A 26,298-nucleotide genomic window follows, 5' to 3' on the forward strand; every position below is an offset into this window, starting at 1 on the left:
TCCTTTAAATGTGGGTCCTCTTTGCAGTCTGTGTTGAAACTATATCAATTTCTTCGAAAAATCAGAGACACTTTTTGGGCTTAAACAACTGAAGCTTGAAGGGCCGGCTGTAAATTGTAAGATAAAACAATATATGTACATTGTCGGAAATATGAAATGTATTTGTACTCGCTAAGAAACAGGAAAAAAACTCGACAGGCCTCATTTTTTCGTCCTGTTTTTAAAGTTTGTAAAAATAAATTTTACATTTTCCAACTGTGCGCAAATGTGGTTTTTGTATGATACAAAATTTATAAAAGAAACAAAAATATACCATATAAATAAAGAATTTTGTTGCTGGCGCTGTATAAAACATGTATAGACAGTAGAGTATCCATTGACATGAAGTTATATTATTGTTGCTTTTCGGTTTTTGATCCTGAAGTCTAGGTTGACATGGATTTTTCTTTGGAATGGTAATGAATCTGAAGTTTTGAATGATCAATATTGGAAGGAAAACTGCTATACCAATCTAAAACATAATATACAAGAGAACTAACACCACATTAAAACCTGTCAGCTATAGTTTAAAATGTCTAACGAATATTGGATGATAACTATATTGAAAGTAAAAGGAATAAGCCGTGTTTCTTCAATGTCGTCGATAAATGTCATGCATATGATCCTAGTTTCAAAACTGTCAAAAATAAGAGTCCCTTTAAAATGTTTATAAAAACAATTGTTGTAACCAAATGTTACATGTCTGACTTAAATTATTGAGCTTTAGAAGTATGATGCCAATTATAAAAGATCATCTGGCTATGATGTGTTATTATCAGTTGAATCATCTCATTAAACAATATTCGACGACCTGATAAGACGACCTATGGCATACATATAGGTATTATTATGCGTTTATTTTGTGTCATTGGCCAAATGGGATGCGTCAAACTAATACGTATTCATCATGTTCATGTATAACTGTCAAATCACTGTCCAAGGTTAGTAATTGAAACTGTCACAACCATAGGCCGTAGATTTTCAAGTGTGAATTGTTTAACATGTAGTCGTCTCAGCCTTTTGTTACTGACAGCACAGTATAAGTTTTACTCATCGTTAAAGGCCAATCGGTGATGACCGACTAAACACATTTTTAAAGTTTAAACTACCTTGCTTTCTGTAGTAGAACATGGCCACCAGGCATATTCTGATGGGATATATTTTCCGTACGTTGCCAATAAAATGCTGATTTAAAACATTTTAAAGATACTTTTCAAAGTCTTCAATCACAACTGTTACAATATTGCAGTTAATATCAACACTTTTTTTTTACACGGACATTCTGTCGGTGCCTATTAACATATAGAGCACAGTTTGTATTATATAACAGATAAAAAGCACAGGGTTTTTGTTTTGAAAATAATAGCAAAAATGTTTTTTTGTTTACAATCGTGTGTGATCCTCGAACACATATTGTGTATTTATGTTAATTGTCTTCTTTCACCATTAACATGTTATGGTTCAAGCTGTTATATATATCAAAAACACTAATGATATAAGTAGACTCCGAATGTTATCATTTTCGCATAAATCTTAATGTTAATGTATTGTGTCAATAATTTTGTGATTGTTAAATTAAAATGGTGATGAAAAAGAAAATTATCTTTTTTATTAAGATGTCTGTCAGACATGTTTTAAGTATATCCTGTCAACAGGGGCAACCAAACGCTGTACCACTCTATGTTTATCATTGCTGACATAATAAAATAAGCAACTTACCCTCCAGGATGGTGTATATAAAGCAATATCTCCATACCATATACTATTAATCTTTGCTTGACAGGCTGTGTGCGCCATGAATTTGGTCAATTTTTGCGAGTACGCAATTTCTAAAGGTGTGGAATTGTACCGATTAACCTTTGTGACCAGTGTTTTAAGAGCCTTTTCTCGATCGATATTATATAATTCTGTTATCACAGCACAAGCTTGGTCTTCAAAGAATCTGAAGTTATAACAAAGGTTGTAAAAATACTAAGGGTGCAATACAAACATAAGTCTAGACAGCACATACGCGTCAACCATCCAAAACGAACAAAGAACATAACAGCATACAACATACTTCTCAGTTTACTAAACACTTTTAAATCAAAGGTCATTGAAATGTGCCCTAGAATACTTTTCATCAGCAGCTCCATTTGTGACATGTGTCATGAAGTTGATTGTGTTTTTTCTTTTATTTAAATAAGAGATATTTGTTTTTTGAAAAGTGATAGACTATTTTCATATTAATCAACAAGATTCTGCAATGATTTAAAGATAAAAATATGCGGTAATGATCTTAGTTCGTTATCACTCTGATTATTAAATTTGTGTTTTGTTTTTCTTGATATGGTTGCAGATAATGTAGAATTTAAGACAACAACAATGGTGTCAAGAATCTAAGTATAAGTACCTTAGTATACGGATAATACAAAGGCTGCATATATCATGTATGATTTACAGAGTTTTTATGCTAAGATATCCCTTCTGTTAAATATCCTATATATTTTGCATATCATAAAGGATTAACTGCCTATATAGAAACGCATGACATTTTTATGCCTTTTCGTTACTTTTACTACTACCAATTACAGCTAAGGCAACGTTAATAAAATCCTTTTAAGTTAGTATTTCGAATCATGTTAAATTTTATCAACAGAAATTTAACAGAAAATGACAAAAAGATATCATGTCAACACATGAAACTTCCTAAGCCAAAAACTATTTTTTTGGAAGAAAACTTTAATATAGTCTGGTTCACAAATATGGAGCAGTTTACCAAATGGAATAAAGATAAGTAATACACTTTTATCTTTGAAAACAAAATCTTACAAATTTTTCTTGAATAGGGCGGATTAATATTCTGTTTCATTAATATCTATATAAAATTGTATATTGTGTATATGATATTATAATGTTGTATGTTATTTATAAATATGTTATTATTATTTTGAGGACTCTCAGGAAGATTAGTTGAAATTAGGGGATTATCCTCTTGAAATAAAGATTATGTATTTATTCATTTATTTGATATGCTGACTACTGGTATGATGAGATCCTCGGCGATGAAACGTCCACCAGCAGTGTCATCGACACAAAATTGATGTATAAACTCACCAAAAATATCAGGCTTATAATTTGTAGCTCAAGAGCATGATGAGGGCTTATATCAGGTTGTGTTTTGATAAAGGTTTAGTCTGCATATAGTTTGAAAACTCGACAGAAACGCTCGAATTAAAACAATACAGTCGGAAGGCAAAATCAAAACACGATGTTGAAGAGCATTGTTTTTTTCGCTAGCCAAAAAATCTGAAAATTTGTAGTAATTGTTGTTCTTAAGGTGGCTGGGGCGTCTTAATTAAAATCCATAGAAATTTTTAATAATTTGTCAAAAAAAACTTTTTATCATGCTATTATTTTGGCACATCACATTACAAATGAAGAAGTATTAACTCCTTTAGTATGCATTATGAGTATTGTAACGTCAGTTGTGGTCAAATTTTCAATAATTCTTAACAGTTTTTAGGCATAATTTACTTTGGCCGCCACCCATGATCCAGAAAGTTTTTGTGTCTAGGGATTCAATATGAGATTGGCAACTTTTGGTTAGAAAACATTTTGGATTGTAAGTTGCAGCCAAGTTTTCTTCAAGCTTTTAGGTCCGAAAAATGCACAAAATCATCGTATTTTGACAATATATCTAAAATGTGCCGATTCTGAAGCCAAGAATGTACTCCAATGAAGAAATTTATTTTAACAAAGAAGTAAGGCTTTTGAAATGGATCTATTTAAGAATCAAATTATAGCAGTTTAGAAATTTTATGATAAAGTTGAAATTCAAGGCCATATTTGGCCTTAAGTGAACCTTGTCCTTTGTTATATGCTTAATAAATATGAGGTTGTTTATGGCTTGGGTACATAACTTCAATGTTTCAAATAATTAAAATGTTTATAAACATAATATTTACAGAAAATGGCAATGTGAGTGACATTTCTTGTGAGCATCAAATACTGACAACTCGGCTGGTGAAACCCTCAGAGTAGAAACGTGCATCAGCATGGTATTACATGTACCTGGTGCTATTCTATGGTGTCCCCACTTGCTTGCTACTTTCATATCAGAGTGTGCTCGTTTGCACATTTGTATTTGTTTCATCTCAAAATGTTTAATTTGATTCAATATTGTACATTTTGAAAGCACCAAAAGAACAATAAATTTGAGAGTAAAAAAGGTTCTATTTTGATTTGAGCGTCAATGATGTGCCTGTAAAACGAAACGAACGCAAAAAATACTGACGAAGGATATCTGTTATCCGAAATATTTATAGATAATTACATTTAATGTTTCCTTTTTTTAATATTGGTGTTGTTTTGTACACTTTTTAGGCGTTTATATAATTTATTTATTGTGTGCATGTATCACAATGTATCAATACTCGTAAAGATCCAGCGCCCTCGTAAGACAGATCGTTGACTAATATCTAGACGTTATATATATATATATATTTATATAAACAAGTCTAAATTGAAAACAACGTTCAAACCTATGATTGCGTTGGATAAGAACCACAATTTTTATACGTGTGCATGCAAAAAAATTTCTAGGTAGAGGGGTCTAAATACAGCACAAACAACATTTTCCAAAAGACCAAAATGAGTGAAAATTTTTTTTTTAACAAAACGCATTTGACTAGCAGGTCGAACAACTGATGTTCTTAAACCCTGCTGACTGCCATTGGCGATTGCAAAATAAACGGATCACAAGATGTAACAAAATAGATCTTTTAAATTATTTATTACCAAACAGAAAACAATAAACTTGCGAAAAAGATGGTATACCGCAAACACGAGGTGCAAACATTTGTACACCATATCCGGATTTCGACAATTAATGTCTCTCCAGTGATGTTAGGAATCGAAACGGTATTTTGAAGGCCATATAATTTACCATATAATATATATTATAATATAATATATATATATATATATATATATATATATATATATATATATATATATATATATATAACCAGTCTAAAAGGGTACAACATCACCAAAAAATGACAATAAACGAGCAAATGTAACTATAAATATTTCGGATAACAGATATCCTTCATCAGTATGAGCACGATGTAAAATGAATCAGATCAATGTATTCTGATTATTAAACTATAGCAATCTTGAATTCTATACAATAAAAAAAGTGAAACAGTTTCACCCGAACATCATATGTAGAGTGCTAAAGTTAATTATAGTTACATTTGTTCGTTTATTGTCATTTTTTGGTGATGTTGTACCCTTTTAGACTGGTTATATATTATATTTTGTAGTGTACTGTATCATATTTATATGATCCATCGCTCCGTAAGATTTATCGTTGGCTATTATTCAGTCATTATATATACATGTATATATATATATATATATCTATGTTAAATGTTAGAAATTTAATTTACTTATTACGATTTTGCATTCTTTGTCGTATAGTACATGCATTTCAATTTGAAAAGCATAGTGTCTCACCTAGCGTTTTCGTTTAATGATGCAGTGAGATCCATAAGATTAGAAAAGTGTGCCCTGTCAGCCAATTCCTTCAGCACTGCACTTGCAAATAAAGCAGAACCTGCAAAAATGACACACTTACACATGTTACAGTTAAAAATATTTGGACATGAACAACTATCTTGTTTATGAAGTTTCTGAAAATTGAGATATAAATTATCTTAATCAGTGAAAGCGTATATTATATGATAATATTTTTTTTTCGCTGATTAAGTAAAGCTATGCATACAGTTGGTCATATACAATTTTCTGGTTCAAACTCGACCAAAACATGCTTGCATTAAAGAGGAGACGTTTAAAAATTACAAGAAACAAATGCATCTATGATCAACAAGAAAGGATGTGAACAAGGTCATACACAAGCATTATACAAAAGGAATTACCTGCACCGTAAAGGCATATTTGAAAAATCCATAGATGACAAAATTTGAAAATTTAACCGAAAAACAACGCCTTGATAAATAATAAAAAAACAAACAATACACAAAAATAATAATGTCAGACAGCAATTAACGTCGACCAATGGATGACGTGCTCGGATATACAAGTTTTAAAACTTTATATATGAACACAACTTCGAATTAATTATTGCACGTAATAATTGACGATCCTCAAGTAAATTTCATTTATGAAGAAAAAAAGAAAAACATTAAACGTTTAACCAGCATAATTTCTAAATTTGATTGTCACTTTAACGTTACCTACTACAAGATACGTATTTTCTTAGTTGTACGACCTTGATGAAATGATGAAAAATGAAGTCTTCACGAATTAGTTTATAATTTGTAAGCATTATTTTGTAATATTTCAACGAAATAAAAATAAAATATAACATTTATAAAATGTATACTGTGTTAATTTAGTTGAATTATTTTGTAATAATGAAGACAGTAATAATTAAAAAAAAAACAAACTGAAAACAATGTATCTTATTAAGGGTTTTTGTTGTTTGTTAATTTAAACGACTAGGATATCTCCTCCTTGAAATTTAAAATGATGTATTTTGATTGCGTACTCAAAACGTTTTTTGCGTATAGCGACGTTAAAAAGGGATTATCGGTGGAAATACATCAAAGAACAATATGGTTAATATCTTTGAGCGTTATCGCTAGTTTATATAATATCATTGACAATATAACAAATTGATTAGGAAATTGAAATAGATATTAGAATATGTGATATGAGTGCCCATGAGACAACTCTTCATCCAAGTCACAGTTTGTAAAAGTAAACCATTATAGGTCAAAGTACGGCCTTCAACACGGAGCCTTGGCTCACACCGAACAGCAAGCTATAAAGGGCCCCAAAAATTACTAGTGTAAAACTATTTAAACAGGTGCAAGAAAATGCAGCGGGTTTACAATGTAAATACAACATTAATAAAACAAGGGGGTGAAATGGTGGTAAAAGCTTTTTTTCTGTCTTATTTACATTATCAGATTGTCATAATTTTAATACAGTACTAAAGGATACACTTAAAGGGTGTGTGGATAACATTAAAATATGGCTACTGATAAACTGTTACTGTAAATTTAGATAACATTTACTATTCAACGTTTTCTCTGCCTGTTGGTTTTTTTTTTTTTTTTTTTTTTTTTGAACAAAAACACTTTAAAACAACCTAGTCATTCACATATCTAATATTAATGCATGTTGAAGAGAAGTAATGTTTCATGAGAAACATCTAAAGGAGACAAAAAAGTGAATCAGACAGCTCAAATTGGTTCCTTGTGTAGGATCTGAGTCAAATGTATGTTTCGTAGCCAGGCGTTATCTTTTTTCAGTCCTTCATGAACGATGGCCATTATATTTTTCCAGTCTCACTTTTCGCTATCAACATGCATAATATGTATCAAAACTTTACAGTCAATGTTGATCTGCTCTAAAATTGTGTTAAAACTCCCAAGCATGCATTTAGTTTTTTTTAAAATACTTTTTATTGCATTTTTCTGACAAGTTTGAATCTCTTTTTCGTTGGGATATTTAAGGCAAAATACAAAGTCAATAACTTTTATCGCCTTTATTATACAGCAAATTACATGATCTGTGCATTTATATACAGAACATGAATGAGTATATGACACAGGTTTTGACAAACAATACAATTCAATTATCATAGATATTGTCATAATTATAAATCAACTGTTACAGAACTTTGAATTTTTCGAAATACTTGGGATATTCTATCCCTAAAAGATTACCTGAGCTGTTTTTGGCAAAACCTCTCAAAATTGTGGGTCCTCAATGCTCTTCAGCTTCGTATTTTATGTGGCTTATAATCTTTACTGATTCGAGTGTCACCGATGAGTCTGTTTAAGACGAAACGCGCATCTGCCGTACACAACTTTAAACCTGGAATCTTCGATGACTTATTCATGGGATATAGTTATCAGTTTCATTGAGAGTGTTGGTATTATAAAATTCAATTTAAATTCTATTTTGTTCATGAACAAATGTGGTTCAACACAGTTAGATAGAATATCACTGGAAAAACTGTTCACTTAAGATTTGATAAATGGCAAAGGAATGAAAACTTACGCCATAAAGGTGTGAGTAATATAGATTTGTCTATATTTGATTTATTTTTTATTAAACATGGGACTTTCGTTATATCTTTCGCCTTTCTTTTATTTTGATAATCTAATCTCTGAAACCATATCAAGGTATTTGTAAGAACATTCTTAAAATGTTCAGTGATCATGTAATATCACTGGTCATTTTCATGGATAATATATAATCACTAATTATTTAAGTGATTATGGAAAATCTCTGAAAAATCAGGGATTCTACATAATCCTTGATTATGCAAATTAACTGTTTCACATATATATATATATATATATATATATATTATATATATATATAAGTCTAAATTGAAAACAACGTTCAAACCTATAATTGCGTTGGATAAAAACCGCAATTTGTATACGTGTTCATGCAAAACAAATTTCTTGGTAAAGGGGTGTAAATACAGCACAAACAACATTTTCCAAAAGACCAAAAATGTAAAAAAGTATATTTTAACAAATCGCATTAGACTAGCAGGTCGAACAACTGATGTTCTTAAACACTGCTGACTGCAATGGCGATTGCCAAATAAACGGATCACCAGATGTAACAAAATGGATCTTAATTATTAATTTAATACCAAACAGAAAACAATAAACTTGCGGAGAAGATAGTATACCGCAAACATGAGGTGCACAAATTTGTACACCATATCCGGATTTCGACACTTAATGTCTCTTCAGTGATGTTAGGAATCGAAACGGTATTTGGAAGGCCATATAATTTACCTCAATTTAGGATATACTCTTGAATTTTGAAGAGTCGAATAGGATGAACGGATCAGATAAACCTGAAGGCAAATATAATTCAAGCTCAAACGAAAAAATATAAACAAGTCTAAATTGAAAACAACGTTCAAACCTATGATTGCGTTTGATAAAAACCGCAATTTTTATACGTGTGCATGCAAAACAAATTTTTGGTATATATATAAGTCGTCTGCACATTGCGATGTTGCTGTTGAAGTGAAAGAAGTACATGCTTAAGCCCCAGTGGGAGAGGATTTAAAGAATCAAAATATTGATATGTTTTATTCATAATTCCTCTTAAATGTAGCCCAACAATGTTAGACCTGGAAATTTGCGTCAACAATGTTTGTTCTTCCCTAAGCGGGATTTGAACCCCTATATCTGTGACATCGTAGCAACAACGCCAGCACTGTCTCCAGCGCCCTAGACCACTCGACCAACTAGGCTATATAAAAATATAGCTTTCGAGAGTTGAGTAATGCCTTTCTTCGGTTTTATCTAGAGTTGTAACATAGAACATGAATCATAGATGAAAGTAGGGTGGTATAACTTTGAGATCTATTAGTAATGTACATAAAATGTCATTACCATATCGTCGCATCAATTTTGCTTTTATTATGTAGGTGTAAACTTTTGAAAACTTTGGGACAGACGTTATCCATCGGATAACCCGTCGGGAAACTATGGCGTTATATATATATATATATATCAATGGCAGTCAGTAGGGTTTAAGAACATCAGTTGTTCGACCTGTTAGTCAAATGCGTTTTGTTAAAATATATTTTTTCACTCTTTTGGTCTTTTGAAAAATGTTGTTTGTGCTGTATTTAGACCCCTCTACAACGAAATTTGTTACAGGCACACGTATAAAAATTGCTGTGTTTATCCAACGCAATCATAGGTTTGAACGTTGTTTTCAATTTAGACTTGTTTATATATATATATATATTGTATAATACTTAATTAATATATCAAGTCTTTGAATCATCTTTTATATATCATGGAGCAAAAAATCTTACACGTATGGTCAGTGTCTCGCTTCCAGAAAGTAATTGCCATTTCTTTCCAATTCGCCAGAACCGCCAAAACAAAAAGATGATAGAAAGGTTTGTCCCTATACTCTATATCTATCCCTGTGTTTTCTGTAAATAAAACAGAACGTGGTCTATTATTATTCATTATAAATTTTTACATATGGCCCTTTTTTTGTTTAAGGTCTATGAAGTCTGAAATTATTGCATAGTTTATACGCAATCAATGTTATCTGGTATGAAGTTGTTTTGTTATCGAATCTTTTTATTTCCGATATGGTTACTTTTGCTGTGCACTATTAGCCATTGTTCATTGACATTACATTATTTGCATGTCAGTGTATTGCCATCTTAATTTATACTTTAGTACAAATGATACACACACGCATTAAGGTGGATCATCGGTGTATATTTTCTCAGATTGAATAGTCTTATATAAGCTTGGGGCACCTGAGATAACCCCAAGTTTTGGTGGGGTTCGTGTTGCTTTGTCTTTAGTTTCTATGCTGTGTGTTGTGTACTATTGTTTGTCTGTTTGTCTTTTTATTTTTGTTGGTTATGGCATTGTCAGTTTATTGTCGACTTATTAGCTTGAATGTCTCTCTTGTATTTGTTGCCTCTCTTTTAGTTTAACATTTCTATCATATCTTACTCTCTTCCTCAGGAGTGAAAGTTGCCTTCTGTGATATTTATATAAAAAAAGACGTAAAGATTTCATTATTTGGTCAAACATATCAATAATATTTAATGAAAATGACTTAATTAAAGGTTTTGTGAATTTCGATACTCATTGACCAATGTTGATATCGACGTATTCAACTCATATATTCTGCGAATCCAACAGGTCAATTATATGTTTTTGTCTTGTATGTCTTCCCCTAAACATGACGTTGACTATAAATACAAATTAGGATTTGTGTCAAGGGTGTTTCAACTGCAGCATAACAATTATACTTTAGGATTTCGTCAGCATTCATATCAACTCTACCTTGACTTGCAGATGTCACTACAAGGTAAGATAATATTTATAGTACAGTCGGACATATGTGCCCGATTTTTTGACAATTTTAACTTTTATGTCTGTTTGTTTTGTTTACACAGCATTGTCAATTTAATGCATTTTATTTTGCCACTGTCTAACAAGTGAGAGGTTTAGGTAGCTATAAAACCAGGTTAAATCCACTATTTTCTACAAAAGGAAATGCCTGTACCAAGTCAGAAAGTGGACAGATATTTTCCATTGGTTTGACGTGTTTGAGCTTTTGATTTTTCAAAATGATAAAGGACTTTCCGATTTAAATTTTCCTTGGACATTGGAGTTAACGGATTTTTAATACTTTATTTTATATTAAGCTTAAAAGTCCCCACAGCGCCTTAGTTTGCACTTACTGATGAGATACGTTAATTACCAATGAGGTGATTTTATTATCGAAACCACTGTTTTGTCGTCATTTTGTTCTCGAATGTACAGTCCCCAGCAAGGGACTGATCACTGTGCTCGTGCAAACATGATCTACACGATGGGGATTATTGATCGGTCTGTACCTTTTTATTTAACGTGTTGTTGGCTATTAATGTGTTGTTGGCTATTTCGTCTTTTGCTTCGTTTTTTGTCTCTGCAGTATGTCTAAGACTTTTGAGTTAAATGTTTCTAATGTATCTTACTGTTTTGTTCAGAAGTCTTAGATGCCTTCTTTGATTTCCCTACAGAACAGATTTCATATTAAAAAAAAAAAAAAAAAAAAACATGTTCTGGAAATAAAAAAATCAATTTTATGTGTTTGACGTGTATGTCTTTCCCCAAACATGACGCGTACTAGTGGTACGAATTGCGATTCGTGTCAAGGGTGTTATATTTACAGAATAATGTTGCCCTGACGACGCAGCAATATTATTACATGTGGAGTACATGTGTAACAAATATACTTAAAAATTTCATCAGGAGTCATTACAACTCAACCTGGAGTTCACTAGAAGGTTAACCAATATGTGTACATGTAGTGCAGTAGAAAATCTATAAATTTACATATACCGTATACGCCTCTGTTTCATTTTAAACCGTTCTCTAACCATTTAAGGATGTTCGCTACTTTTTACGCGAGCTTTATAAAAGAATGATAGTATACATATAATTGAACTTTTGTTGCATGACAAAGAAACGTTCCTTGTCCTTGATGCTAATATATAAGCCATTGACAACTTGGCAGGAAATTATTTTCTCTTGACTTTGTCATATATTCAACATTTGTATCTTTTTTTCTGTCAAAAACTTTTATGCTGAAAATATTAACTTGCCTTTTTTTTCATTTTGATCTAGTATTTAATGTTTAGTCAATAATTGAATGAGGTTTCCGGTTTAAATTGTCCTTGAAGTATACCAGATTTTTGTTACGTCACTTTGAACTAGGTTAAAGAGGTTCAATTCCCAGAAAGAGACTGATCACTGTTCTTGTACTTACATGTACACGAACTACACGACAGGAATTGTTGATCGGTCTGTAGTAATTTTATTTAAAGTGTTGTTGACTATTTCATCTGCAGTATATCTAAGACTTTTAACTTAGACGTTTCTATCGTATCTTACCCTTTTGCACAGATGTCCCAGTTGTCTTATCTATAGAATAGATTTCATTTATAAAAAAAAAACGTAAAGAATTGATTTCTTGATCTGGTTTTATGAAATTTTTGACTCATTGATCAAAAGTGATATTCAACATCTTAATCTTTAATATTCATAAATGTCAATGATATGTTTTTCCGTGTATGTCTTTTCAAACATTACGCTTACTCTTGGTACGAATTAGGATTCGTGTCAAGGATGTTACACTTCAAAATGCGGTTGCCCTGACGACGTAGCAATCTTGTTTCATGCGCAGTTCATGCCTAACAAATATATTTTCAAATCAAATTATTCATATCATCTCAACTTGGACTTGTCAGATTTTACTAGTAGGTTAGACTGTATTTATATCACAGTCGGAAATCGATAGTTTTACATATATCGTATACGGCTAGGTATTATTCTAACCGTTCTCAAACCATTGTAGGATGTTGCTTCTTTTAAGCAAGCTTTATAAAAGGCTGATAGTATATGTATATATATATATATATATATAAGTCTAATATATATATATACTATCAGCCTTTTATCATAGGTTTGAGCGTTGTTTTCAATTTACACTTTTTTATATTTTTTCGTTTGGGCTTGTATTATATTTGCCTTCCAAAAGACCAAAAAGTGAAAAAGTATATTTTAACAAAACGCATTTGACTAACTGGTCAAACAACTGATGTTTTTAAACCCTGCTGACTGCAATTGGCGATTGCCAAATAAACGGATCACCAGATCTAACGAAATGGATCTTAATATTAATTTAATACCAAACAGAAAACAACAAACTTGTGGAAAAGATGGTATACCACTTATATGAGGTGCAAAAATTTGTACACCATATCCGGATTTCGACAATTAATGTCTCTTCAGTGATGTTAGGGATCGAAACGTTATTTGGAAGGCCATATAATTTACCTCAATTTAGGATAGACTCTTGAATTTTAAAGAGTCGAAATGGGATGAACGGATCATATAAACCCGACGGAAAATAAAATACGATCCCAAACGAAAAAATATATAAAAGTCCAAATTGAAAACAACGTTCAAACCTATGATTGCGTTGGATAAAAACCGCAATTTTTATACGTGTGCATGTAAAACAAATTTCTTTGTAGAGGGGTCTAAATACAGCAAAAACAACAATTTTTAAAAGTCCAAAAAGTGAAAAAGTATATTTTAACAAATCGCATTTGACTAACAGGTCGAACAACTGCTGTTCTTAAACCCTGCTGACTGCCATTGGCGATTGCCAAATAAATTGATCACTAGTTTTAACGAAATGGATCTTAATATTAATTTAATACCAAACAGAAAACAATAAACTACATGTATATGTATATATATCTATAACTTAAATTAGAAAACATAAAGAATAAAAGGTCTTGGTCCTTGATTCTACATTCTACGATATAAACCTTTTAGAATTTGATGGGACATATATTTCTTTAGATTTTCATATATTTAACAGATGCAACTTTTGTCTTTCAAACTATAAACAGAATTAGGTGTTTCATATTATTCACAAAGTGTCTTTTGAAAATTCATGGAATGAAATAATAAGAATACAAATTCGAGACAGCGGGAACAAATTTATTTACAGCACATAGATAAAACCACGGGATTCATATTATCTAAAGTTATAAGAACAAGAGAAACAAAAATCCTTGATATGGAATCTGGTTTTAGTTGTTTGATGTTGTTTTTGTCCTTGGAAGGTACCCTTTATACTTATTTTAGAAATAAAACATTAGTAACTTCTTACCATCTTCATGTTTAGGTTTGTGTTTTTTATAGAGGTTGAATTTTGTATCTCCAAACAAATCTCTGATAAACTCGTCAACAGCAAAAAGTATTGTGTTTGATGTTCGTCTTTTCCTAATCTCTTCCTGGGTCTCTATTTCTATCTCTATCTGCAATGGCAAAAGTCATATGTAGAGTAAAAAATACCTCAACGAGCAACTCATTTCAGCTATTATATGCCTCGAACAGTCAATTTTAGAACCATCTAATCGTAATATTTAACTTTTTTTCAGCAGTCACCAAATGTTTGCAAGAAATCATTATATCAACTCTTAGCAACAGTCATTTTAATAAGTAAGACTGATAGTATAACTGTGACGAAACATATATGCATTGATTACTTTCTACAAATTGAGACTTGAATAGAAAGTTGTCTTATTGGCACGCATACCCTTTCTTCTGATATATAATCAATTTCCTGTCGTTGTGTTGTTGTGCCATGGTAAAGGTTTGTTTATATATTTGTGTGTTTTTATAGTGATTATGATAATAAATCAATGTTGACCCCCTATTTTTGACATTTATATCTATTGTGTCTGTTTGTTTTGTTCACACATCGTTGTCAATATAATGGAATTTGATGCGACTGTCATACAAATGAGAGGTTTAGCTAGCTATAAAACTAGGTTTAATCCACCATTTTCTACCTAAAAAAATACCTGTACCAAGTAAGGAATATAACAGTTGTTATCCATTCGTTTGATGTGTTTGAGCTTTTGATTTTGCTATTTGATTAGGGACTTTCTTTTTGAATTTTCCTTGGAGTTCAGTATTTTTGTGATTTTACTTTTTGAAGTCAAAAATGAGAAGTGGAACCAGTTTGCTAAACACATTGCACAAAGGGATGTGACTTCGTCAATTCATTTTGTTATAATACTTTCAGTTTCCATTGAAAATCTTATTACCGACTTATTTTTCCATAGATATCCCATATTTCGACTGTTTTCTTTAGATACACAGCGCTCAAATCCCCTTTTTATGTTCACTGTCGATTGAAAACTGTAAAACTTTATGAATGGATCCCAGCAATTGGCGATGTTGGAATCGGAATTTTGTAAAATCTCTTTAAAAGGGTAATTTCTCTTGAGTGATCACTTTCGATACTTCCAATAAGTGACTGCAGATTTGACTGTACATGGAGACGGGTCAATTATTAATAAAAATAATTCTTGTTGTTTGCTAACCACTTGTACAAAGTCTTCGAAATATTGAAAAAGTTAATACATAAATGCAATAATGTCATTTGTGTATATCCGTATTGTTGAGTAATTTTCGATTTTAAAAACTGTTCATCAAAAAAAAAAAAAACAACCAAAACCTTTAAAACAATGTCATGATAGAGCCTATTATTCAATCATCACTCATTCTTTGATTGTACATCTTGTATTGCTGAATAGCGGCATACATATGAAAAATACTTTTTTTCATTTATTTCCTATCAAATCAGCATTTGGTTATTTTCTATTGATGATAATGTATCTACTGAATATAATCTTCGTAAAAAAGACAACTACTGATCAACTTTTGGTGAAAGTTAGAACTACACAGATTTTTACTATTTGAGCATTTTAGTGTTCCTGTCATATTTTCGTTTTCTATCTTAGTTACAAATATATCAAAAAACTCTATACCACAAACATTGCTTAAATTTGGTTTCAGATGAGAAAATTTTGTTAATTGCAAACAAAGACAAAAAAATAGATAACGACGGAAAGGGTTCACAGTCTTCACACTAGCTCGACTGTCCAAAGGATGATAAATTGTTAAACCCCTTACCTCGTACTCATCGGTTTCCTTTTTTATCTGTTTCTGAAATTATCAGAGAAAAAAAAAACAATATATATTATGGTTTAATATTTCTGGTATTTCTATTATATGTTTGCTTGCTTAGTTTAAAGACAGTTTATTATTCGTGATTACAGTATGTGTGTCTAATATGCCTAAATATATTTTGGATTTCGGGTTTCCACAAAGTTTATAAGTTACATTAACGTTTGTAAATAAACGTCTCTGGACTCATTTTTACCTATGCCAAGCAATACTTAAGATATAAGAAATAAGCAACACGTTTTGTATACACATATAACCTCTCACACACGTTTACACAGGTATTCACAATTCATTTAAAAAAAAAAAAAAAAAAAAAAAAAAACAATTGTCCAACTACTTACCGTATCCTCTTTTTTTTCTTCCTGTTTCTCCAATTTCTACAAAAAAAGAAAAAAAAACCAAGTTGAATATAAAAGATTATTGCATACCAGTTATTTGAATCAATTATAAGAACGTTGTATTTGCTATATCGTCATCTAATACATCAGGGTGTGACGTTACGGATATTTAGAAAACAGAGAAACGGAATGTAGTCATTTATTCTAGAATTATATTCAAACATTACTAACCAATTTGAATTGAATGTGTAGGCCAAGCTGCTTGTGTTTTGTGTTGATGAGAAAACTTACAATAATCACTAACATGAATGACATATGTTAGGATTACAGTACTTAGTAACATGTGAAAAGACAAGACAATTATATTTAAAGGAGAGTTATTTTGTATAAATTGTTTTCTTTTTTTTAATTATTATTTTTGTTGTAAGGGGATTCTAGAGAAAGGACGTCATTTGCAATGCTGTTTTTTTCTGTTTAATTAAATATGGTTATAGAAAAATACAGCGTTGACGTTCTGTGACAAAATTTCAGTTATATTAATATATTTACTTGCCCTACTGCTTTTTGTTCTTTTTTTTTGTGTTTTTTAACAATGTATTAAGGTTTCATATGCAGTTTTTGTCAGATATTAGCATCCGAAATACGGCTATTTCTAAGTTTAGTGATAGTTTAATTTGAACTTTGGGTATTTTAATTTATTTAATACTTCCCATAAGTTAAATACTTTTTCCTTTATACAGAAATTAATATATCCTCAATAATTTATGACTGATCCTTGAGACACTATGCTTTTTTTGTTTGTTATAAAGAATGCCCTAAAGTTGATTTTTTTATAGTCAAAAAGTAAATGTTCTAGTTTATCAATTGCCTTCTGTTGATAAAGCTCGAGCACGATCCATTATGAAGCATGTGCTATAGTTTTCTCGTTTCTCAGAAATGTTTCGAAAAAAAAACTCATCGCTGATTATAAACAACATTCCTTGAATTTAATTAATGTAAGTTTTTTGTTTTTGTTTTCGGGGCCGTTTAAGGCGGACTATACGGTATGGACATTTTTCATTGCTAAAGCCAAAAAATGCTTACTCTCGCTTCATTTAAACGCCTGTGGTTAGTTGTCTCATTAAAAAAATACCACATCTCTTTTTTATTTATGCATTCTGGATCAAACAAAAGAGAGTTGTTAAATTCTAATGACACCTTCAAATACTAAAGTTACTATGATTTGTGTTGAATAACAAAAGGTAGGTATTTCCCTTAGGAGTACATTGTAGAAATAATTGTATACAGTGATAATTTAAATTGTAAATTTCCTTCATGTCTAGAACCTTTTCTTATGCTTATTAGCTTATTAATATTTTGATAGTTGAAAGTATCAGAATGATAAGTTTAAAATCATTGACACTCTGATTATCAAATGCCTCAATTACGTTACAGACTTTGTCATATTACGCAAGGGTAAAACGTTTTGGACCTTAAAATGCAATTCCCTCACAAAAGAAAATGAATAACGAATAGCTAACACAATGTTATGTAGTAATAATCGGTGATTCAATTTTGATATTCTTAAGAATCGTGATGCTTTGAGTTACTTACCTATATCTGCCAATTATATAATAAGAAATTTTCAAAACAGAGAAAACGAAAAACTAATTGCGTACAAATAAAATCAAATAATAAATATAAGTAAGTTTTAAAATGTAAGATATATACCAGCAGACAGTGAGTCCCGTAGTTAGCTCAGATAAGTTCTACTTGAAAGGGTATTAGTTATACGTGAAGGGGTATAAGTTATATTTGAAATATGATAATGTATACCAGGCTAACAATACGAAATGTACATTGACTAGAACACATAACTTTCTTTATGAATATATAAACTGCACTCAGTAAAAAATATACTGAATGTTACTGAAAAGTTAACTTGCATATTCAGTTTAAAATACACTTCACATGTATGCGTCCATTGAAATTGCAATTTATTGATAGTTTCGAAATTTTGTAAATTACAACAAATGCAATGATTATTTTAAACGTTATTTCTTTCATTGATAAAAGCTATATTGTGTTAAAATTTTGAATCATCTTTGATCTTCCCTATGTGAAAGTTGTTTTGAAATAATTCTAAGCTGATGGTTCATTAACACAATGTCAACATATATCTATGATTATATTTGGTAATAAAAGATAGTTTTACTACGAGCATAGATTCAGAGAAAGCCCTATACATATCACTATATTCATGCAAAACAAATTTCAAAAACCATTACAAATGCATGTGACATGGGGAATTTCTTGAGAATATTATCATAATCATTAATTTCATAACATCTGAAAATTTAATATATAAACATGAATTTTTGTATTCTCTAATAACAATTATCTTTAAAAACTCATCAGGTATACCAAAGTTATCATTGTGTACCCAAAACGCGTGTTCTTTAAAATACGAATCAGTGAAGCTCGATTTAAAAATTTGAAATGCGAAATAAAGTACAAATTCAAAAAAAGTTATTGAATAACGTATCGTATCTTATCTAGCAAATGTTTAGTCTTTTGATTTTATAATATAGTTTACGTATCAATACGCATGGTCTTCTCTGTTATGCACTGCTTAGATAAATGCGTTTGATAACAGTATTGCATTAGTAAGGAAACAGTCTACAATAAGTCATCTTTGACGTATAGTCCTAGATGTAGAATTTGTGTTTTTTTTATTATAAGTGCATTGGAAAGCTTGAATGCATTTATAATTAGAAAGTGTGTTAATAGTATCAATTTTTGCTAGTTGAAAAATGATGTCAATGCATAATGAACACATGTGTATGTATCTGCTAATATTGAACTAACTGCTAAATATTCTGTACCTTAGATAAATAAGTCATCTTTTCAAGCCAAGCTCTGTGATATGTGTACATATTTGAAAGTATGTTACATACCAAGGACAGAAATATATGATTTAAAATTTCACTAGAAAAAGAAGAAAAAAAAAAAAACAACAAGAAATTCAGGAATTCCAAAATGAATAAAACAAAAAGAAGGTAAATAAACAGAAAATTGATAAAAAGTAGCCAAATTTAAGCTAAGTTAAAGCAAGAAATAAACTAATCAGCGATAGCAAAAAAAGCAAAAAAAAAAACAAACAGAAAGACATTAAATCAAATAATGAAAAGCTTATTTTCAACACTTTCTCACTCACTTCAATATTTGAAACCTGAAGTATATAAATCAATTATGGTATGTAGGACGCATGCAAATAGGTACATAAATAACTTATTTTACGCAATGTAAATAAGGAAATATACAAAGCGAAAACAAACGCTCTTAGTAATAAGTGCATCTCAAAGAAAGTCAATATATTTGTCACCAAAAAATGATTTTGTAAGCATAGAAGTAAAAATGTTGAGTCATGTTAGTAAAAGAGAGCCTCTTTTACATATGTTTGTTGGAATATTGACGAGTTTCTAAGAGAAGGTGTGGTTTGGAAAGCTTTGATGTTTAATATGCAGCCTCCTCCCTCCCCTTTTCTATGTATCGATTCTTTTATAATAAGAAGTAGGCTGTCAATAATAAGCATTATTTTGGCAGTCAGGTTTTGAACTTAAGACATGACATGCTTTTTGTTTACGTAGTGCATGTAGCGAAAAAGTATTGAATACAACTTTTTGTTTGATCGGATGTTGGCCTTTTAGAAATACGATCATTAGCAAAACTATCAGCCACTTCTTTATGTAAATCTATCTTTTGATGTGTCTTTGATATTTTCAATATTTTCACCAAGACATAAAACTATCTTTTAATTTTACACCTTTCAAGACCTTGCATGGTATGTATGCATCGATTAAAAAAAAAAAAAAAAAAAAACACGATGGTTAAAATAGCTCTTATTGTAAATTTACCTGTTCAATAAGCTTAATTGGTAAATCTTCTGGGCTTTCCTTAATGCACTGAAATATGTAGTTACAAAATGTATGTTTGATATAATCGATGTCAGTAACAAACTTGGATGAGGGTGTTGTCTCTTTGGCACTCATACCACATCTTCTTATATATATTTACAGCTTGTTTTTTTAAATGTATTAATTTATAAAGGGATAACAATAAAAATAAAACATTGCATTGTTGATTGAAACAATAAGGAACGCTACAGTTTTCTGCGTCATATCGTGATTTTAATCCCGAAATTTACAGCCAGGTTACATGGTGGTAAAAACTAAATTTCATCTTAAAAGGAATAATTGCAACGTTCGCATTTATACATTCCATGTGTGTCTAAATTGCAACATGATTGCAACAAAATAAAAATGTGTAATGCATAATATATATCTTTTAAATTATCTAAAGCTGGAAAACAGGCCTCATTATGAAAAAAAGGTATGTCTGCTATTAAATATTCACTAAAAATCTAATTTATGAAATTGCGTTTGTAAAGTTTGTACTTTGTATTTCGTTTGCTTTACACAATATATATTTATTGTTTTCTGTTTGGTATAAAATTTATAGTTAAGATCTATTTATTACACCTTGTGATCCGTTTATTTGGCAATCGCCAATGGCAGTCAGCAGGATTTAAGAACATTTGTTGTTCGACCTGTTAGTCAAATGCGATTTGTTAAAATATACTTTTTCACTTGTTTGGTCTTTTGGAAAATGTTCTTTGTGCTGTGTTTAGACCCCTCTAACAAGAAATTTGTTTTGCATGCACACGTATAAAAATTGCGGTTTTTATCCAACGCAATCATAGGTTTGAACGTTGTTTTCAATTTAGACTTGTTTATATTTTTTCGTTTGGGCTTGTATTATATTTGCCTTCGGGTTTATATGATCCGTTCATCCTATTTTGACTCCTCAAAATTCAAGAGTCTATCCCAAATTGAAGTAAATTATGTGGCCTTCCAATAACCGTTTCGATTCCTAACATCACTGAAGAGACATTAATTGTCGAAATCCGGATATGGTGTACAAAAAAACTTTGCACCTTTGTTTGCGGTATACCATCTTTGCCGCAAGTTTATTGTTTTCTGTTTGGTATAAAATTTATAGTTAAGATCTATTTATTACACCTTGTGATCCGTTTATTTGGCAATCGCCAATGGCAGTCAGCAGGATTTAAGAACATTTGTTGTTCGACCTGTTAGTCAAATGCGTTTTGTTAAAATATACTTTTTCACTTTTTTGGTCTTTTGGAAAATGTTGTTTGTGCTGTATTTAGACCCCTCTAACAAGAAATTTGTTTTGCATGCACACGTATAAAAATTGCGGTTTTTATCCAACGCAATCATAGGTTTGAACGTTGTTTTCAAATTAGACTTGTATATATATATATATAAATGATAAAAATGAATGCATTTGTCTTACCCTCCAGTAAATATATGCTAGTTTATCGAAAACAAACGCTTCAATACTTTCCATTCTTCCCATAGTCAACTCTACTAAGTCCTTTCTGTTTGATATAATCGATGTCAGTAACAACTGTGAAAACATGTCTTTTTTGTATTCCTGTTTAAAAAAAATGTATAAGTTGATGATTTGTAAATACATCTCCGGCCATCTTCTCTTTTGCATGACATTTTTTCTCATATATAATTTAAAACTGTTGTAAGACCATGATGAATTTGTGTTGTCGTTTAGTAAATTTTGTTAATCGTCATAGCTATATGATTTCTTATATTTGATTCTACATTTATTACAAACCTTAAACAATCACTGTTCATTACCGTTCATTTGTGTTTCGAATTATATATTACATGTATATTGTGATATTAACGACAAAAAAAATATACAAATCAACAATTTCATAATATACATGTAGATAATGAAAATCATATCAATATCGCATGAACAGATTTTTCATTAGCTGACTTAAAAGGTGTTCTGGGTTATTTTCCATGTGGTTACATTGGAATGTAACATTACGAAAGCAAACACATGCAAAACAAGTATTTTTCGAGTTAAATCAACGAAAAAGTAATGCAACTAATGGTATAGTATTCAGATGAATTTTTATTATTTCTGTTTTTTTAAAACACAAAATAGCCATTGTTCATGACCTACATTTGTACGCATAAATGAAAGCTACTTAAAAGCGCCCCTGGTAAAATTGGACTTAACACTGCATACGTCTGACAGTTTGATCTAGCTTCCAGTAACTGTCTTCTTTTTCCATAAAACATCATTGACAGTGTTTATGTATTTAAAAACAAAATGACGTGATTCTAGTATATTATGATAAAATTGAGAATGGAAATGGAGAATATGTCACAGAGACAACAACCCGACCAAAGAGCAGATAACAGCCGAAGGCCACCAATCGGTCTTCAACGCAGCGAGAAAATCCTGCACCCGGAACTGGTCCTCAGCTGGCCCCTAAATAAAATTGTATACTGGTTCAGTGAAAATGGACGTCACACTAATCTCCAAAACATATAAAGGAACTAAAATTAAAAATACAAGACTAACAAAGGCCAGAGGCTCCTGACTTGGGACAGGCGCAAAAATGCGGCGGGGTTAAAAATGTTTTGTGAGATCTCAACCCTCCCCCTATACCTCTAGCCAATGTAGAATAAATAAACACATAGCAATGCCAGCTCCAGACTTCAATTAAACTGATTGAAAGATTATGTCTTCATCATATGAAAATCAGGTACAATCCCTCCTGTTAGGGGTTTATACCATCATAAAATATATGAGAAGAACATAACCCGTATCATGCCAACAACTGGTTTTCGAATAATTGTGTTTATTTCCGATGCAAAGACCCTATGAGTGAATCAATATTAATACCAAAATATGCAAACCTTAATGACCTGACAACAGTATCGTAACTATATCCCTTCCGAATAAGTCTGTTTAAAGGTTTGGTTAGCTTTTGAGGTGAATGCCGACATTTTTGTGCTTTGTTAAGAATATTACCATAAAATATTGGATGTGAAATACCTGAACGTATAAGATGTCTGCATGTTGATTTATATTTACGAATGATGTCCTTGTACCGATGATAAAATTTAGTGAATGTTTTGACTAGTTTGTGATATCGAAAACCCTGGTGTAATAATTTTTCAGTATTACATTGATTCCTTTCGTTGAAATCAAATACGTTGTTACATACACGAGCGAATCGAACAAGTTTAGATATATAAACACCATAAGATGGTGACAAGGGAACGTCACCATCTAAAAATGTATAATTAACAATAAGAAATGAAAAATCATCTCTTTTATCATAAATTTTGGTATTAAGCTTCCCGTCAAAGATATAGATATCACGATCCAGGAAAGGGTAATGTTCATTGTTAGTATTATTCATTTCCCGATCAAATTATTGAACGCTTTGTTTCACTGTCCATTACTATAACACCCTTTTATTGCTAAATCAATATAGTTCTCCAATGCTTCATTTTATCAGAATATAACAGGCAATCTATTGGTGTGGCCGTTGTGAACTTGTCTCAAGCTTATGCTATTCATCATTGAAGCATGCTTGGTTTTTGTGTTATAAAAAGCTTGAAACATAGGTTTTGTTAGCAAGACAGTCGTGTACAGATTTTCTCAAATTATCATTCCCAAACCTTTGTTTTTTGAGCCCTCTAGAACTGTATATGGATTGCGTTGATTACTTTTACATATGTTTATACAATGGTAATGTGAAGCAAAAAAGTAAAAAGGGTTTTAATATATACCGCATTCTAACACCTTAGTGAAATTAAGATAATTAGTATCCATTAGGGAAACAAGCAATTGTATACTTTAAAACACTTCCAATGTTGACAATTGTTGGTGGTATATGTTATCAAAACAATGTTCTTCGATACTTTAACTTTTAACTAAGACACAGTCAAAATGATAAAAAAAAAGAAAGAAAAATTTAATTCATATCGACGTCAAGTCGTGTGTTTTTTTGTTTATATTTATAGGAATCTGTCAAATTGTTGCTTAGTAAAGGTAAATAACTACCGAGTAACTCAAAATGTAAGTTAACATATCTGAATTTACAGTAAGCGATGTGTCTTGAAAGTATTAAATTCATGGCAATGGATATGTCTGAAAATTGACCGAAAGGCAGACCATGACTCATTACATAAAATTGAAAATGGAAACGGGGAATTTGTCAAAGAGACAACAATCTGATCAAAGATCAGTAGACAGCAGAAGGCCACCAATAGGTCTTCAATACAGCAAAAAATGACGCACCCAGAGGCGGGACTCAGCTGGCCTCTTAACAAAAATGTGTATTAATTCAGTGAAAATGGAGGTCACACTAAATTCCAAAACATGTAAAAAGTAAAATCACAAAAATACTGCACTCCGAGGAAAATTCAATCGGAAAGTCCCTAATCACATGGCAAAATCAAATGACAAAACACATCAAACGAATGGACAACAACTGTCATATTCCTGACTTGGTACAGGCATTTTCAAATGTAGAAAATGGTGGATTGTAAATGAATTAAGATTAGAAAAAAACATACCAGACTAACAAAGGCCAGATGCTCCTGACAGGCGCGAAAATGCGTTGCGGTTAAACATGTTTTGTGATATTTCAACCCTTTTGGTTTGTTTATTCTTGTTAAGACAAGTTCAATACAAAATGAGAATTTCTATTCAGAATCGATTAACCAGTGATAAATATAAATAGTGAGCAACACAACCCGTTCTGTTTATTAAGGCATGTTAAAGATAGGGAATACATTATATTCGAGGTATATATTCGATTTGTTACAACCGATGTAAAGAGTTCAGGATGGTTGCTTCGGCATTAAGAACTTATCTGCAGCCATTTGTGACATTTAATAACAGAAAATCAAATCATGAAAGCGTCGTTGAAATTAAGATAGTATGAAACAAAGTTTACTATTTGGAATCCAGATTTCAGTATATGGAGCTCACATGTAAGCAGTAACACTCTTTCAAGATAACCATGATCGCAAAAATCTCTGAAGTATTGTATCAACTTAAAGATTACTCAGATAAGGGTACCCATGTATTTGATCTTACCGATCATTTTAAAGTCGGGTATAATGTTATAATTCATTAAAGTATAGACTAAACTCCTCAAAGATACTAGGTTGGTAATTTTGTACGACAGACAAGCGACAGTCTACATGGGACTTGTCAGTAGCGCATTAATTAAAACAGTTGCAGGACTTAATCATGTAACTATGCCCAACTGATTAATCATTAGGTGAAATAATATTCAATTATCCTAGACATAAATCGTTAGTAAAAGTGGTTCATTTACATTTAAAATGCTATTGTAGTTGCGTTCGTAGAATCAGACCCACGTGACAAATGAAATGTTAAAGTGAGTTAAACACCTGTTTAACACATAAGTGAATTAGGATAGTAGCTAGTCATCTTTGTCAAATATATCCGAACCGTAATAAGGACTCTCAGAAAGAGTTCCAAATACTCCCAATGTCTGAATTTTCTTACGTTATCTTACGTCTAGTAGAGGTTTCTCAACATCTTACGAACGAACCAAAATCGCCCTAGCTTCACGTAACTTGCCGTAACGAGAAACAGGGAGCATTCATTTATTTAATAATATTGTAATATCGGTTGTGCACTTCCCTCAGAAATGAGATGTCTTTTACATAAGAAATATACATGTAGGTCTTTTTAAAACCATTTGAGCAGTAGACATATTATATTCACTTGAAATATACATGTATATGATATATTATACTATTTACAATTCAATCAACACAGTAATAAATCTAATTTATCAATAAATGTTGGCGAATAATATGAAATATTTAACCCAAGGACAGTAATCGTACAAGGGATATTGA

General features: G+C 31.0%; 1 protein-coding gene across 1 annotated transcript in view; it reads right to left on the reverse strand.

Annotated features, from left to right (window-relative positions):
• The window catches only part of LOC127714317 (transient receptor potential cation channel subfamily M member-like 2), a 156,349-nt gene that overhangs the window by 12,133 nt on the left and 117,918 nt on the right, over positions 1–26,298 (reverse strand). The window contains exons 19-28 of the mRNA XM_052220378.1: positions 21,866–22,006; positions 20,407–20,454; positions 19,707–19,721; positions 16,514–16,549; positions 16,119–16,151; positions 14,305–14,452; positions 9,917–10,039; positions 5,542–5,641; positions 1,759–1,981; positions 314–511 (exon numbers count right to left, since the gene is read on the reverse strand). Coding sequence (XP_052076338.1) covers positions 314–511; positions 1,759–1,981; positions 5,542–5,641; positions 9,917–10,039; positions 14,305–14,452; positions 16,119–16,151; positions 16,514–16,549; positions 19,707–19,721; positions 20,407–20,454; positions 21,866–22,006 — 1,065 coding nt within the window. The remainder of the gene's footprint in view (positions 1–313; positions 512–1,758; positions 1,982–5,541; positions 5,642–9,916; positions 10,040–14,304; positions 14,453–16,118; positions 16,152–16,513; positions 16,550–19,706; positions 19,722–20,406; positions 20,455–21,865; positions 22,007–26,298) is intronic.

This window comes from Mytilus californianus, unplaced genomic scaffold (genome assembly GCF_021869535.1).
Source record: "Mytilus californianus isolate M0D057914Y unplaced genomic scaffold, xbMytCali1.0.p SCAF_9, whole genome shotgun sequence".
Taxonomy (NCBI): Eukaryota; Metazoa; Mollusca; class Bivalvia; order Mytilida; family Mytilidae; genus Mytilus; species Mytilus californianus.